The 17,442-nt window shown below is 38.1% G+C and overlaps 1 protein-coding gene across 1 annotated transcript in view; it reads right to left on the reverse strand.

Annotated features, from left to right (window-relative positions):
- ABCB5 (ATP binding cassette subfamily B member 5) overlaps positions 1-17,442 on the reverse strand; it is a 115,664-nt gene that overhangs the window by 14,484 nt on the left and 83,738 nt on the right. The window contains exons 20-22 of the mRNA XM_045865130.2: positions 13,723-13,926; positions 10,161-10,261; positions 9,168-9,308 (exon numbers count right to left, since the gene is read on the reverse strand). Of these exons, the coding sequence (XP_045721086.1) occupies positions 9,168-9,308; positions 10,161-10,261; positions 13,723-13,926 (446 nt within the window). The remainder of the gene's footprint in view (positions 1-9,167; positions 9,309-10,160; positions 10,262-13,722; positions 13,927-17,442) is intronic.

Consider the following 17,442-nt stretch of genomic DNA (forward strand, 5'->3'; position numbering starts at 1 on the left):
ACTAAACTAGTGAATATAAAACTTCTTAGCCACCTTGATATAAGGCTCACTCGCTTGGAGATTTGACAGAGAATTCAACTGACAATGGGAAGAATGAGTCTCCAGTAGTGAGATCTGAATTTACACAGGAGATATGAATGGATATTTTTCCCTCTTTTTTTGCATATAATGTAGTTAGAACAGACAATTGATGCCAGATGATTTGTTATCTGACTGAAGTGCTACATGTCTTAAAGAGAGCAAAGCGTGGAGATTGTACTTTGTTAAGGTCCTTGAAAAAAAATCTGACTAAACCATACCTTAGCAAGCCTGGAAGAAGAGCTTTGATCTTTTAGGTTTGCTATACAAATTATGATCTCAGTTTCAAAACATGTTTTAATTATAAAATAGTAAGTATGCAAATGATGTCTGAAAGCATATAGAATATTCACAGATATGTGGCATATCATGTGGCCATGGTCAAATATTTTTCTCTCATTTTCATTTTAGCCATGGAAACATTTTAATAGGATAAAAAATAATGTATCTCCATAGCAGAACTGAAAGTATAATTCAGCTAAGACTGTACAAGTTCCAGTGGCAATATTTGTTTATTTATTATTGAAGTATAATTGACATACAATATTACATTAGTTTTATGGGTACAGCATAGTGATTCAACATTTTTTATACATTATAAAATGATCACCACAGTAAGTCTAGTTACATCTGTCACCATATAAAGTTACTGTAATATTATTGACTATATTTCCAGTGGTATACTTTATATCCCTGTGGCTTACTTATTTTATAACTGGAAGTTTGTATCTCATAGTCCCCTTCACCTATTTGGCCCATCCCTTTACCCCTCTCCCCTTACTGGCAAGTAAAAAGATCACAGAACCCAGTTTCTCATTTGCCGTGCTGGATCACAGCAAGGTAAACATGTTCTGGTCTCCTTGAGAATTTCTCTGGAGATGGAACCTACCAATGGGTGGATGTTGATGCAATCTCTTCAGTGACCTAAACCTCAGATCCTGAATCTTGTAGTCTTTTCAAAGATCAAGCACAATATAAAATATAAAAACCAGTTTACTTGGATGTCTGACGCTTATTGTAGCCATTAGTTCTGTGATGTCAAGGCATTTTTAGTACTAATGTATATGGAAATTGTTTAAAGCTCAAAATGCCATTCAAAATACTCAATATCCAGTTATAAATATCAGAAGTGATTACTGAGTTTAGGTAACACATCAGAGTTTTTTGTTGTTGTTGTTGTTTTTTTAATGCAAGGGAAAAATCTGACTGAATCAGACTTAAGCCTCAGTCTGATCCGAAAGTCAGCAGGTGAGATAGGAAGATCATTGGATTATCAGTCAGGAGACCTGGATTCTAGTCCCACAGGGATAGAGCCTTCTCAGAACAAAAGAGAACATCCTTCCTCCTCTGATTTCAGACATGCCAAAATATCTACCTGTCCTAAAATTTCCACCACAAAATTCAGTTTAAGCATTAAGGATAAATATACAGAAGGCAATGTCTTTGTTAGGTCCCTCTTTAAAAAAAAAAAAAAAAAGATTTTATTTATTTATTTCAGAGAGAGCGAGAGAGAGCAAGCAGGGGGAGAGGGAGAGAGAGAATCCCAAGCCGACTCTGTGCTCAGCATGGAGACCAACTCAGACCTCGATCCCACGACCCTGAGATCATGACCTGAGTTGAAATCAGGATTTGGATGCTCACCCAACTGAGCCACCCAGATGCCTCTGTTAAAATGTCCTTCTCTTAAAACGGAGGTTTACTGAGAAGGGGAGAAAGGCCTTCCATTTAGAACTTGTATCTGCGAGAGATAAATGACCCGAAGGATGCACATTAGAGGAAGGAAAGTTTCAGTAGACAAGGGAGAGTATCAACTAAAAGCCCCAATGCTGTCTTTATTGTGTATGTATTGAAGGGAGGGTAAGTCCAGATGGGGGTTGATGTTAATGAGGATTATACTGAGGAGCCTAATTTTGTGGTGAAGGAACTATCTGGGGGTTGAGTCAGGACATTAATCTTCTATATGTTTTTTCCCAGGTGGGTTCTGTATAAACATAGGCCAATGCTGGTCTGCTACAGAATGTGCCCTAGCTGACTCTGGCCCAGTTAGCTAGAATGAACTAAATTGCGATTCAACTTTATTCAAAACCTATTTATTGCACAACGAACAGTACTTCAACTTTGTGGGTTGGCCAGGGTTGAGGGAGAATATTGAGCAGGAAGAGGTCTGGAAAGGATTTTCAGGTGCTGGGCTTCTTTTTCCCTAGTTTTATGGGTTCCCCATGGGCTCATGGAGCCATTATCATTGCATCCTCACTACAATGATTCTTTCAAGCATGTCCAAGCAATGGGGGAAAATCCCCTTGCCTATCACTGCTGCTAAAATCAAATTGGAATTTTACAAAGATTCTTTGTCTAGGAACAACACAAAAAAGCACAGAAATGAATAATCCTAATTTTAACGCTGCTGATCCAAATAGGAATAACTGAAGAGTTATTGGTTCAAATCTATTTGTCTCCCCTTAATCTTGCTTCCATACCCAGTTTGTAAAACCTTTGGTGACTTACTCTAAGAGTAAGTATACTGGGGGGTTCAAAGCCTGGGCTCTGAAGCCAGACCACTGAGACTATATCCAAACTCCACTGTTTATTTACTAGCTGTGTGAACTTGGGGCATGTTCTGTGCTTCTGTTTCCTTATTGGCAAACAGGAGATAATAGGACTATCTACATCTTACAGCATTGTTGTGAGAATTAAATACATTAATAATATAAAGTGCTTAGTACAGTGCTCAACAAATGTTTAAGTTGTTATTACTCTCAGAACTGAAAATTAATGGGACACTTTTTGTTGGCAAATAAGCTCTCATACTTCTATAGAGATACATCAGCCCACCAGGTCAAATCACAACTTCTGAAGCCCACACTCAGTAAGTTTTTTCTTTTTGACTGGAAAGCAGAGTACTTTTCCTCACAGAGGTGGCCATTATAATTGTACCCATACTCATGCTCTTTTCCCCTAACATCCATGTAACACTCCAAAGATTCTTTTCTTCCCACCCTAAATCCTTTCCTCAACACATGGAAGAGAGAAAATACACAACTTTTATGTGGTACTTTGGGTTTGAGAGAATGTTTTCATATATATGATACCACTTGATCACCTAGGAGATAACTAAGGCAGGAACTCTTATCCCTTCATAACAAACGAGGAGACTCGAGCTCAGAGAAATGAAGCATTGTCCAGGATCACACAGTTATAAACATGTAGGGCTGGGACCTGAAACTCCTTGTTCACTGTACTTTCCCTTACCTGGTGTTCCTTCCAGTGGAAACTTGGTCTGAACTATCTCTCCCTGCATGTTGGGGCTTGTTACCACTTTGTTTCCCATTTTAGAATCTTCAGAAGGCCCTCGATAATCCAATCGGCCTTGATTTGTCTCCTTTAGATCCCTTCAGTGGTTGATCACTCTATCTACTCTCCTTATCTTGTCTTCTTCTCTTCTGGATAATCCCTGAGGAAGAGCTGGGTACAAGTTGGGTGGCTGCCACAGCAGTGAACACTGAAAGAAGACTTTCCTGTTTTCCTTGTTTTGGCTACTTAAGGCTGCTCTACCAATTATAATGATGACACACACAGTTCTTCCATGGCTGCTTGGCCTACCAGAGCAAAGATGGTGGTGGAGGCCTAGCTTGTCTCCTTCTATCCCTTAGTATTTCAAGGCAACAACCAACTATTAATAATCACTGAAAACCCACTTATGTTGATTATTATATGGCCAATAACCACATTTAATATTCAAAGTCCAAAGGATTTCTTGTCAAGAACTTTATTTGGAATTCTAGAGGACTAGGCCACAACATATGAAATGCCTGGTTCTGCTTCTCAGCAAGTTTTCAAAGTTGTGGCTTTTATTATTACTGCACTGAAGGTTGCTGTGCCTGATTCTTTCTTACCTATCTGCTTCCTGCTAATATGTATAGCAAAGAAGGAAGAAATAAAGATACAGGGAATTTCTGAAGTGGAGGTATGGAAAGTTACAAAAACCTCTGCTTGGACACCTACTGGTTTCTGACCTATATTGTAAAAGGCAAGTCAGCTAGAATCTAACCCAAAGGTGCTAATGGAAAATCAGACAGGAGAAAATAAACTTATTTTGTATTTTTCAAAATCTACATTTATAGTGTACATCAAAAGTTTTGCCAGGGCTAACAGAGGCGGGGGAGGTGGGGAGAGTTTTACTATACATAGGTGTGTGAAAACCTAAACAAGAGATTTTCTAAATGCCTACCCAGTGCTGCAAGCCAGCAGAATGAAAATGTTATCACCTTTTTAAAATGCTTATCTCAAGGAAACTTCTATAGTAACAGAGATGGATGAAGATAGCTTCTACCATTAGAAATGTATGTTGTCTTTTTTTTTTTTTAAGAGGAAAAAGCTAAGGCTGATAGTAGCCTTGCTGATAAACTAACATTATGAGTACATCAAAGGATTCTGCTGTTAAAATTGTGCATTTTCCTTTCCCAAGGCACACTGTCATTTCTGACAGAGACAGCTTACCCATTCCTGTAGCTATAAATCATGAAAATACATTCACATTTATTAGATGAATAAAACATCTATTTTTTAAACAATAAATTAAAATATGACTTTACCAATTTTTACATAATTCTAGGAAAGTTTCTGGTAGTGGCCAAAAGAAAACCCTAAGGTTTTAAGCAGGTATGGAGAACAGCCTGGCATTTAGTTCCTATGCTCATATTTCTTAAAGTGTGATCCTCAGATTCTGTGCCTCAGAATAATCTGGATGTTTGTTAAAATGTAGATTCCTGGCCCTATATCAAATCTACAAATCTCTGGGTTAAGTTTGTGAGGTGAGACCTGGGTATCTGCAATTTTAACCGGCTCCTTGATTGTTGAGTTGGGAAACCGCTGATTAGAGAACAGCACAAAGTTCTTTTTACCTAAGGAGGGTTCTAATAGGAGGAAGTTTTCTTTGTAAACTCCTTCCATTCAATTAGTTGATTAGATAGAAAACTGTCTGTCACCCTAGATTCTGGAAGGCACAGAGTCTACTAGGCCAGGTATAATTGAGTGTGTCCAAAGGACAATTGTAACACATTCATGGTAGTTGGGGGCCACAGTGAGTCTCTAGCTCACCCTAGATTCTGGAAGGCACAGAGTCTACTAGGCCAGGTATAATTGAGTGTGTCTAAAGGACAATTGTAACACATTCATGGTAGTTGGGGGCCACAGTGAGTCTCTAGCTCAGACAGCTCCCTATTTCTTTCTTTCCTCAGGGTACTGGGAAATACCAATGTGATACTGTTCATTAACCACTGCCTTTATATTAATAGTCCTACATATGTTCTGATAGCTAAAAATGCTTATGTCTTCAGAAATGACCCATTTTAATGAATTTAATGAAAAGAGATTCAGGAAATATGGTAGGTTAGTAGGCGGAGTGTTTGTATTGGGGCCTTTTGATTCCCCTATATTTTGGGGGTCATAAAATAACATTAAGCAAGTTACATTGTTCTATTTATGTTAAGAATCAGCCCAGCTCTGGGTATTCACATGTTGGAAAACTAAGAAAGAATTAAAAAAAAATTTTTTTACAGAAGATCCATGAACGTTTTCTATAAAATTAGTAATAACAATAATCATAATGACAATAATAATAAGTCTGCTAACAAAGCCTCTGGCATCTTGAATTGTGACTGTGAGCAAGTTAGGTAACTTGCATCTTTGATCTTTTTTATTTTTGTTTTTAAGTTTTTTTTTTTAAAGATTTTATTTATTTTTCAACAGAGAGAGAGAGACAGCGAGAGAGGGAACACAAGCAGGGGGAGTGGGAGAGGGAGAAGTAGGCTTCCTGCTGAGCAGGGAGCCCGATGTGGGACTCGATCCCAGGCAAATGCTCAACAACTGAGTCACCCAGGCGCCCTGTTTTTAAGTTTTTATTTAAGTAATCTCTACACCCACATGGGGCTCAAACTCACGATCCTAAGATCAAGAGTTGCATACTCTTCCAACTGAGCCAGACAGGCGCCCTGAGTTTTGAGTCTTAATTTTCCCCATCTGTAAACTGGGAATCATATTGCACATAGTAGTTGAGAGGATTAAGCAGATATTACCTGACAAATCCCTAATATTGAGTAAGGACTCAATCCAGGTTTGCTGTTATAGTGATTATTATATGAAACAGAATGATGTCAATTGCCAGCATGACTGTAATTAGCATGATTTTGAGGAAAATTAGGAGCCAGTCAAGGAAACAGAGGAGGAAGAGCCAATGACAAGGAAGAAAAGCTTAGAGAAGAAAATGTTTCAGGAAGGAGAGTATCAAATGCTGCTGAGAGGTCAAATTAGGTAGATGGGAGAATGAACAGTGAATAACCGTCTGGGTGGGTGAGATGGAGGCCAGTGGTGACTCTGATAATAAGTGGCATGGTGGGAACCAAGGCTTGCCTGGAATGAATTTAGGAGAGATTATGGAGATGAGAAGGTGTAGAGAACAAAAATAGGCAACTCTGGAATTTGTTTTGTTGCAAAGGAGAGCAGAGAGCCACTCGAAATAGGTAGAAGGGGACTTAGGGTCATGGGAGAGATTTATTTCTTAAGACAGATGATTATAAAACAAAAAAATAGTAGTGACAGAAAAACTAGTGTGAAGAGAGGATTGCTGGAAATTGCTGGAACTCATCATAAATAAGGACAGTTACTTCTTCCACAGAGATGGCAGGCATGATAGACCATGTGGGTAGCCTGGTGAGTTTGGTGATGGGAAGATGAGGTTCTTTTCTTTTCTTTTCTTTTTTGAGAGAGAGAGTGGGGAGGGGCAAAGGGAGAGAGAATCTTAAGCAGGCTCCATGCTGATCTCAAGACCCCGAGATCATGATCTGAGCTGAAATCAAGAGTCAGATGCTTAACCGACTGAGCCACTCAGGTGCCCCAAGGTGGTTCTCTCTTGACTGCTTTGTTATGCTACCTTCAGGTAAACCCATTAAAAATTAATTTGGTTTATAACAGGGTTTTTAAATGTATTTATTTTTATTTACTTATTTTTAAAGTATTAATTAATTAATTAATTAATTAATTTGAGAGAGAGAGAGTGCCTGAGTGGAGTAGGGGGCAGAGGGAGAGAATATCCAAGAAGACTCCCGCTGAGTGCAGAGCCCTACGCGACGCAGGGTTCCATCTCACAAACCATGAGATCAGGACCTGAGCCGAAACCAAGTCAGACACTTAACTGACTGAGCCACCCAGGCGCCCCTACAATGGTTTTTAAATATGAAAATTCTTCTGTGAGAACTGATAAAATCATTAGACATCCTACATTAGTATGAATATATTTAATTGGCTAGCCTTCAACTAATACTAAAGACCAGTAACCCTGAAGAAATGAGACCCTAGGGATTTAAAGATGGTTACAGAAAGTTCAGAGCAAAATGAGGAAAATATGTTCTGAGTCAAACATTTGGCTTGCAAACAAACTTTTGGAATACAACCAACTTTTAAGCTTGTGATTGCCTGTATCACATTAGAACCAAGGGAAAAACTTGCTAATTTAGTGCAGGCTGGTGAGCTGAATAAATTACTGTAAGTGATTCTACATTTGGCTTCTTGTTAATCTAAGTAAATTAGTCTGTGTAATCAGAATGAAGCCCAATACTAAATGTCGTACTGTGGTTTATGTATTCGTTCAGGCAATACTGCAAACTGTTTTAAAGTGTAGGAAAACACAGAACAAGGAGCCTACAATTTCTGTTGAAATTTCAAATACAGATATTCCATTTTAGAAGGAAATCTGCTTCCAGGAAACTACTAAGGGGATTTACAGTCAGGTAAGATTCAGGGATACTGGGTTGGTGAACGGTGGACTATTTTCTTCTGAGTGCCTAGCAAAAAAACTTCCTGGGAACTCAGTTAATATTTGATAAATAAATAAATACATAATCACATGAACAGAAACCAAAATTATTGCAAGTTATTCTGAAATTATTTGGCTTCCAGTGACTTAAGAAAAAAAAAAGATTTTATGTATTTATCTCAGACGAAGAGTCAGCACGAGTGGGGGAGAGGGGCAGAGGGAGAAGGAGAAGCAGACTCCCGGCTGAGCAGGGAGCCCAACGTGTGGCTATTTCCGAAGACCCCAGGATCATGACCTGAGCCAGAGGCAGATGCTCAACTGACTGAGCCATCCAGGTGCCCGGGCTTCAAATGACTTTAAGTCATTTCCTCAAATTGAATACATATACTCAAAGTACAACTATATGCCATCACTAAGGAATTCAAAAGACTGTGCATGAGTCTTGGGAGGCAAACCCCAAAGGGGAGTTCTCAACATATTTTGCCAAATGACACCATGTTTGGAACAGGTGTAATCTCCCAAGTCAGTATTCTGAAGAGGCTGATCCTTGCTTTGATGTGTGTTTTGGTGGGCTTGAAAAAAAACATAACATTACTTTTGGAGTCAAATATTGTATAGATTTCTCTAGCTCTAAATATATAGCAGTGACATTTATGATGCAGATTAGCAACATTCTGTCATCTTAGGGAGTCTTAGGAAGTTCAGAATTAACATTCAAAATTAATTTTTCTAATTTCAGAAGTTGAAGTTAGGTGTTCTAGAAAGTAAAGCAACTATGCTCAAACAAATGCCTTGAGAAGAGGCAGCCTCATTGAGATGCCATGATCAATTCCAAATGTGACTTTTCTAAAGGGAAGTACTCACTTACATGTGTTTCTTCTGGAGCAATTTGCTTAGCAAAGAACTCAACCTCACAAATGAACAGTCTTATTTGATAATGCCATCTCCACCCTGGGAGTTCCATGAAGTCTTACAAATTCTTGAAGGAATGGATGACAACAAGGCATGTTTTGCCCCTACATTCCCACATTCTAGTAAACTGAAGTAGGGAGAAATTCATCTGCGAGTTTAACTTGGACTACTGATACTATATCAGTATCAGTTTACCAGGTAGACTGCACTTAGAGATATTAAATAACAAAATAATATTTAAAAACTTTCTTAGCATGTATTTCCCACATATGTGATTTAAATGATCAATGAAGTACAAAGTAGGCATCTTTCTGGTTAATTTAAGTACATAACCCATTTACAGGATTTAAATATTTGCACAACTTACACGAACATGCCCTCTGGGGTCACTCGTCCAGCTTGAATTAAATAGGCTCCAAATCGAAACCCCACTGCATAGGCAAAATATACAAAAGCATGGCTGAATGCATAACAGCTTCCAAAGATCTGTGCTTTCTTCAAGGTATTTCTGAAATGCACAAAATTTACTAAGTAATGGGGCATAAGGTATAGCAAGTTCATTTTAATAAATGTAGAGTAATGAATACAGAAGACTAGACATGTTACTTAAGGGATATATAAGTTATATACAAAATATATGAGTTTTTAAAAATGAGAATTATTATATAGAAAACACAATATAATGATTCTATAGTTCTATATTCTACAGTTCATTGTAACAAAGTTGCCTCTGTCTACTTTCAAATGAATGGACAAGGTCTGTGAATGAACAGCTAATGAAAGGGGTAAAGAGATTTGGTTTTGAAGTATTTAGAAATATTTTCTATCATAACCTTTCACTAGCACAATAAGTAGTGGAAATTAAAGGGTGGTACCAACCACAAGCATGAGTGTAAAAGGGTATAAAGCTGTCTCTCTGACAAAGTAATACAAATAGTATCACTAAGTGAATGTGATAAGGAGGACTAGTTTAAAATTAAAAGGAGTGATAACATTTGTCATATATACATTCATTTTAAAATGTGAACTATTTTAGAAATTCAGTATAAAGGGCTGAGCAATCTTATTTTCTTTCTTGAATATGTTATTTTCCTCAATTTTGTTTCAGGAAAATAATAAAAATGTGCAATTAGTAGTAGTTCATAGCAACATGGGAGGACTAAAATATTCTACCTGTGCCTGTTCTCAGTTGCTTTTTCTCGTCTCCTCTTGGTGAAGTCATATGAAAAATTATGATATACCATTATTAGGAAAGACTCCAGAGCAAATGAATTGGCAGGCAAACCACTGTTGTCATCCAGGAAGACTGCCTTTACAGGGACAACTATAGTTAATGAAGTCAGTTTGAATCTACAATCACCTGTGTTGCATCTGAAGGGTCTCCTCATACGCTTGCTCAAAGGCTTTTTCTCTTGTTAATGACACTATAGTCCGAATATTTTCCACAGCTTCAGTTGCTATCTTATAAAATAGGACAATAAAATAAAGAAATAAAATTAGTAATGGATAAACTCTGGTTGTGATTTCCAGTCATTTATACTGGGGGCATATTCAGTGTATCATTAAGTCAATAAATTTTCCTGACAAGTTTTCTTAGCTTCTTTTTTTCTTTCCCCAAAACAAGATAGGAAAATAACATTTTAGGATAATAGGCTCAAGAAAAATTTATTTTGAAAAGATTTAGTCCACTGATCTAAATTCAGTCTCCTTGGAGTCTTCACTGAATTTCTATAAAACTGGTTCCAGGGGCGCCTGGGTGGCTCAGTCAGTTAAGTGGCTGCCTTCAGCTCAGATCATGATCCTGGGGTCCTGGGATCAAGCCCCACATCAGGCTCCCTGCTCAGCAGGGAGTCTGCTGCTCCCTCTGCCTCTGAGCCTCCTCCCTGCTTGTGCTCTCTCTCTCTGTTTCAAATAAATAAATAAATAATAAATAAATAAAAAGATTTAAACTGGTTCCACAGGCAGAGAGATCAAACATAAGCATTCTGTTCATATGTAATTATGCAAAGAAATCATGAGATAATTCAAGAAGACAGTAGACAGAATCAAATAATTGATTCTGGCACAAAAATGCAAATACCAACCAAAAAACCTCAGGAACACTGCAGTAAAGTAATATGGGTAAGGCTATTAAATGCTATATAAGTTACAGCCATTTCTCATTTTGATGTCTGCAAACTTAAAAAGGTATTTAATTTAAATATAATTAATGCCTTTCTTTCTTTCTTTCTTTCTTTCTTTCTTTCTTTCTTTCTTTCTTTCTTTCTCTCTTTCCTTCTTTCTTGCTTTCTTTTTTTCTTTCGGAGACAGAGAGAGAGCACACATGAGCAGGGGGCGGGGCAAAGGGAGGGGGAGAGAGAATCCTCAAGCAGACTCCCTGCTGAGTGCAGAGCCTAACTTGGGACTCAATCCCAGGACCCTAAGATCATGACCTGAGCTGAAATCAAGAGTTGGCCACTTAACCGACTGAGCCACCCAGGTGCCCCAATTCTTCCATATTTCTATAATTTTTGAAAAGAAGGAATAATCACATGAGAACCAAAATGGAGGAAACTTTTGGCTTAGAATAACTTGTTGGACATGAGAACACATGTTGACTTGAAAGAGAAACTTCCTGCTTTCACATTCTATTTCCATAATGGCAGAGTAGACTGTGGGACAGAGGAAGACCTAGGTGGTCACCCAGTGTTATTTAAAGAATAACTGGGTTATAGGAGAGAACCAGATTTCTGGATGGTGGGCAGGACACAGGGGTTCTGCTCTCAATTTTGACTTTGAGTTGTTCTAAATTCTCATTAATTTCAGAGTAAGTTCAAAGTAACGTTCATTTGTAACATATACTGTAGTATGCAAGAAAAATGGATAAAAATGCTGAAGGCTTGAGGGAAAAAATGAGCAAAAAAATCTTTGTGATCATTTTTCACAATGGAGAAAGGAGTAATATCATTATAGAATCCTAGAAAATAATCTTCTTGGGATGCCTGGGTGGCTCAGTTGGTTAAGCGACTGCCTTCAACTTGGGTCATGATCCCAGGGTCCTAGGATCGAGCCCCGCATCGGGCTCCCTGCTCACCGGGGAGCCTGCTTCTCCCTCTGCCTGCCGCTCCCCCTGCTGTGCTCTGTATCACTCTGGCAAATAAAATCTTAAGGAAAAAAAAAAACCCACTTCTTTAAAAAATAAAAGAAAGGAAATAGTCTTCTGTAAAAAAACAAAAAACTAATACAGCTATTTTAAGCCTGAAAAGTAAAACATTTGATGCTTTGTCCAAATCTACACATGCAACTGAAGAAGGGCCAATATGTTTTATTGGTCCCTATTCTAAGTTTTGGTGTTTGGTAAAAAGATTAAAAGCTACTGAGAAAGACACAGACTGTTTGTTTATTAGAGTTATTGATTGTATAGTCTGGGGTTATTCAAATAATCCAAAAAGGAAAAACTGAAGGACACATATACAATTAAAGCTCATGATATAAAAATTAAGATGAGTAAAATATAATTAATTAGGGCCCCAATAATTTGGAGGTTGTGATAATTTACACCACAGGCAGGGCCAAACAACTTTTCACTGTCTCTGAGGCAAAATATGCTAAAATAGTTCAGTCTGTACTGCCCAAGCAGACATTCCAACGGTCCTTATCTAGTCCAAGGAAGGTGGAAATGTCCAAGGGTCACACAAACCAGATTTCAATGAGTCATGTGCTTGGCATCCCAATTCATGAATATTCATGCTACTTATAATTTTCCAACTGTTATTGTCACTGTGATATAGACCATAACTGGTACGAAAATCATTTTCAGATTCAGAGGGTGTTCACCCAAGTGATAAAAGTCTTTGAAACTATATAATGAGAGGAGTAACTTAAAGACCTGTGTATGGATGACTTAGAGAAGACTTGGCATTTACATGATGTAGTTTCCTAAAGGCTGCGATGAGAAACAGGCTTTTGACCTCTACTGAGATGAAAGCCAAGAAGGGTAGAAGGCCACCAACAAATAGACAAACAAACACCACAACCAAAAACTGCCTACCATCCAAAGGCTATTCAAGGGTAGGCAGCCTGAGAAAGTAATGCCCTGCTTGCCACTGGGGAGAAAGGATTGGAAAAAGATGGACACTTGACAGGGATGTTGTGCAAGGGATTTCTTCTTTGGGTAAGTGGTTGGATCAAATGACATTTCTTTCAATTCTTAGATGTTATGAAACTACAACACTAATGTCACCTAAACTTCCAATACAATGATTATTTTTATAAATATGATTGTTCCTGAGAAGCATTTTCCCAGTAATTAAAATGTTGTTCATTTTGATCAGTGTAAAGATGGTCCTTGTTTCTAAAACTTTATTTTAGTCACTATCAGTAACAGCAAATTGCCTTATATTCAGTATCTTTTATTTCCTCTACATTTTGAGAAATAAAATAACTAAAATTGTTTAAGAAAATTTAATTATTCAACAATCGGAGAATGTAGCTCATGATGTTAGCCATTTCCCTCATGATATGGTAATATGGCTGGCATTACTGTGTGTCTTTCAGACACTATTCTAAGTGTCTTGCATATAATAATGCTAAGTGTTTTGTGTAATACTTAGAAAAATCTGCAAGTGGTATTATTATTATTCCCATCTTACAGAGGAAGAAATTGAAGTCCAGAAAGGTTGACATAACTTGCTCATATCACACATTTGTTAGTGATGGAGTCTGAAATCTGATTTAGCCAATTTGACTCTAGAGCCTACACTCTAAATCACAAATCCTATTACTATAGCATATCTACACCCCATCCTAAACTAGTCTGATGCATTTCAATACATATACGCCACTTTATAGATAACCTAAGAAAGGAAGTTAGCATCTGTAAAAATGGGAACTCTCATTGTTTTCCTCTTAAAATGTTATGATGGTAACAATCTTTATTTTACCTTCCCAGCATGCTTAAGTTCCTGCTTATCCTTGTTGGCAAATCCAGTCATAGCTGTGGTTTCAATCATTCCTGTCAGAGCAAGTACTGGAGCAATACTCAGAATCAAGAGTGTCATCTCCCATCCATATATGAAGGAAATGATAATTGACAGTCCCATGTTAGTTGCATTTTGTGTTAAGACACCAACCCTTGAACCTGTTGCCTATAATAAGACAGATTTTGGGGGAAAAAAAGTCAATTAATTTTAAATTTACAAGAATTCCTATTATAGTTTCTTACAAAACAAGGCAGGCTTTCTTTTATAGGATTTATACTTACATTTTTACCTTGAACTTGTACTTAGAAATTAAATAATACTCATACTTTAAAAACTGTCCTCTACTAAGGAGTCATTATGCTTTGTCTACCTTAATTATTTTTTAAAAGATTATTTATTTGACAGAGAGAGAGAGAGAGAGAGAGAGCACACAAGCAGGGGGAGCGGCAGAGGGAGAAGCAAGCTCCCTGCTGAGCAGGGAGCCCAATGCGGTACGGGGCTGGATCCCAGGACTCTGGGATCATGACCTAAGTTGAAGACAGACGCTTAATGGACTGAGCCACCCAGGTGCCCTGCTTTGTCTATCTATGTTGGATGTTGTCCTTTGACATGTCCTTATCATTCTCTGAATATGTCCTTACTTTCTGACACAAAAAGAGTCTGCAGGCTCTACCCCTGGAATCTATCATTTCTCTAAGGAGTCCTGGTTCCTTTTGGTGGATAATGTTATTTAGAAATCCAATATATGGTGTTAGTTGTGCTCATTATTAATAGCACATCAGTGGACAGAACTGGGGAGTGTGTGTGTGTGTGTGTGTGTGTGTGTGTGTAGATGCAGGCGCAAACTGAAATCTGTATTTCTCTATTTATATGAATCATGAATTCACATCGATACCTCCAATTATAATCCAGCGCCATGAAGTTATTTTCAGTTTTCCTCCTTCTTATATTTGTTATCCCCTTCTGCAACAGTGAGAAACTTCGTTCCCATTTTCTTTAATTGACTTATGTGATCAAACTCTCTGTATGTAACCAATCTGATATCATGGCCCCTGCTTCTCCCCGGCATGGACCCACTTCTCCCTCTGCTCTGGCTTGGCTTTCCCACACCAGGCTGCCAGCACACATGGAGGAGCAACTCACCATACGTGGGCTCCAAAACCCAACAGTCCCCTTTCTTCTACACTGATGGAGGGGCTGGCACTCTTAGTCACTATACCGTAGTAGTGAATTGAATGATTGATACTATTCATTAAGGTATGTACTTTGGATATCGTATCTTGTATTCCATTTTCTGCATTTTATTTGGTTTCACTGAGCAGAGGTTTAAAGGAGCATTATCAAGATATATTGAAAAGGAGTTGGAAACATCATGGTATAAGGTAACTTAAAAGAAATTCTGAAAAGAATCCCAAATAAGTAGAAATATCTTTATAACTATTTTATGAGAACTATATATCTTATGAATCAACTTTCAGTGGGACACATAAGTAATAAACTGAAATGTTGAATTCCTTTAGTGCTCAGATGAAAAAACGAGACTCCGTTTACCTAGAAAAATAGCTATAATCAACAACAATATCAATTCACATTTTAAAAGATTTGTTATGATCCTGAAAATATGACCATTGGAAAAGGTTTAGATAATGTTAACATTTACATCCTTCCAGACAAATACACATACACATACAGGTTAGGATTATTGTGTGTAGGTAGCTTTGTATCCTGCTTTTATCCCTCTACATTATACTGCAAGCTTTTAACCTGGGTGATTAAAGAGTCTTCAGAAAATATTTAGGGGGCGCCTGTGTGGCTCAGTCGTTAAGTGTCTGCCTTCGGCTCAGGTCATGGTCCCAGAGTCCTGGGATCGAGCCCGATGTCGGCGGGAAGCCTGCTTCTCCCTCTCGCACTCCCCCTGCTTGTGTTCCCTCTCTCGCTGTGTCTCTGTCAAATAAATAAATAAAATCTTAGAAAAAAAATTTAGATTGCTTCCAACTTTTCATTATTAAAAATAAAGATGGGGGCGCCTGGGTGGCTCAGTTGGTTAAGCGACTGCCTTCGGCTCAGGTCATGATCCTGGAGTCCCGGGATCGAGCCCCGCATCGGGCTCCCTGCTCAGCGGGAAGCCTGCTTCTCCCTCTCCCACTCCCCCTGCTTCTGTTCCCTCTCTCGCTGTGTCTCTTTCTGTCAAATAAATAAAATCTTAAAAAAAAAAAAAATAAAGATGTAATGAGCATTTCTGTGCAAAATCTTCATGCTCATCTTTTATTTCCTAATGTTAAATACCTAGACTAGAGTTATATGTTAAAGGGTATATACTCTTACATTCTTGATAGATATTATCAAATTGCTTCTCTAGAAGATTATATCAGATTTCACTAAAGTACCCTCAAATTAGTATCATCATTAAAAAAGCAACAATAGCGCACTTGGGTGGCTCAGTCCGTTAAACGTCTGCCTTTGACAAAGGTCATGATCCTGGGGTCCTGGGATCAAATCCTGCATATCGGGCTCCCTGCTCAGCGGGAAGTCTGCTTCTCCCTTTACCCTTCCCCCCTGCTTGTGATCTCTCTCACATACATTCTCTCTCTCAAATAAATAAGTAAAATTAAAAATAATAACAACAACAATAAAAAGCCCTGTGTCCCCCAAGGCTCTGCCTTTTTCCTAAAATATTTTTCTGGCTTCAGCTTCAAGACTCATTTGGTAATCTGCTATTTCCCTCTTTCTCACTAAAAGAAAATTCGAAAAAAGTAAAAACAAGTAATAACAACAAACACCAAACAAACCATTAAATAAAACTAAGACAGACAGGTAAACTATTTTAAGCATCTTAGGGTATTACACACTAATTCTAAGACCTGTGAGGCTGAAACAGGACTGTCATTTGCTACTTAATGCTGACTTACACTCTGACTCTTGAGATTTGAAGGATGATGCTGGAGAAACATGATATTGTATGTTATGGGATGAGTTGTGTCTTTAACCCCAAATTCATATGTTGTGGTCCTGACTGCCGGTTCCTCAGAATGTCACTATATTTGGAAATTACGTCTTTAAGGAGGTAATTAAGTTAAAATGAGGTCTTGAGTGTGAGCTCCAATGTAAGTTACGGAAATTTGAATGCAGACATGTGCTCATGCATGGGAAAGACCATATGAGGACACAGCTAGAATATAGCTGTCTATAAGTCAAGCACAGAGGACCCCAAATGAAACCAATCCTGCTGACACCTTGATCTTGGGCTTCAAACAATCAGAACTGCGAGGAAATAAATTACTGTTGTATAAGCCGCCCAGTCTGTGGTACTTTATAATGGCAGCCCTAGCAAATGAATATACTTACTTGTTCCTCTCCTCCCACTCCCTGCCTTTTGGTGATGGTGGTAGGATAAGAAGAACCTAAATATATTTTTCCTGTTCCAGGAAGAATTAACAGAAAATAATAGACATCTGGCTTTGAAAAATACAACAAGAACTAAAGGAAAACAGAAAATAGCCTTAAAGACCTAGAGGAGAGTGTACCTCTGGAAAGAATTTAGGATTAGAATCACAGGAATTTTTTTTTAAGATTTTATTTATTTATTTGACAGAGAGAGAGAGAGAGAGAGAGAACAAGCAGGGGGAGTGGCAGGCAAAGGGAGAAGCAGGCTCCCTACTGAGTAAGGAGCCCAATGTAGGG

Source organism: Mirounga angustirostris, unplaced genomic scaffold (assembly GCF_029215605.1).
Source record: "Mirounga angustirostris isolate CCGP_5_RB_7025 unplaced genomic scaffold, mMirAng1.0.hap1 SCAF_12, whole genome shotgun sequence".
Lineage (NCBI taxonomy): Eukaryota > Metazoa > Chordata > Mammalia > Carnivora > Phocidae > Mirounga > Mirounga angustirostris.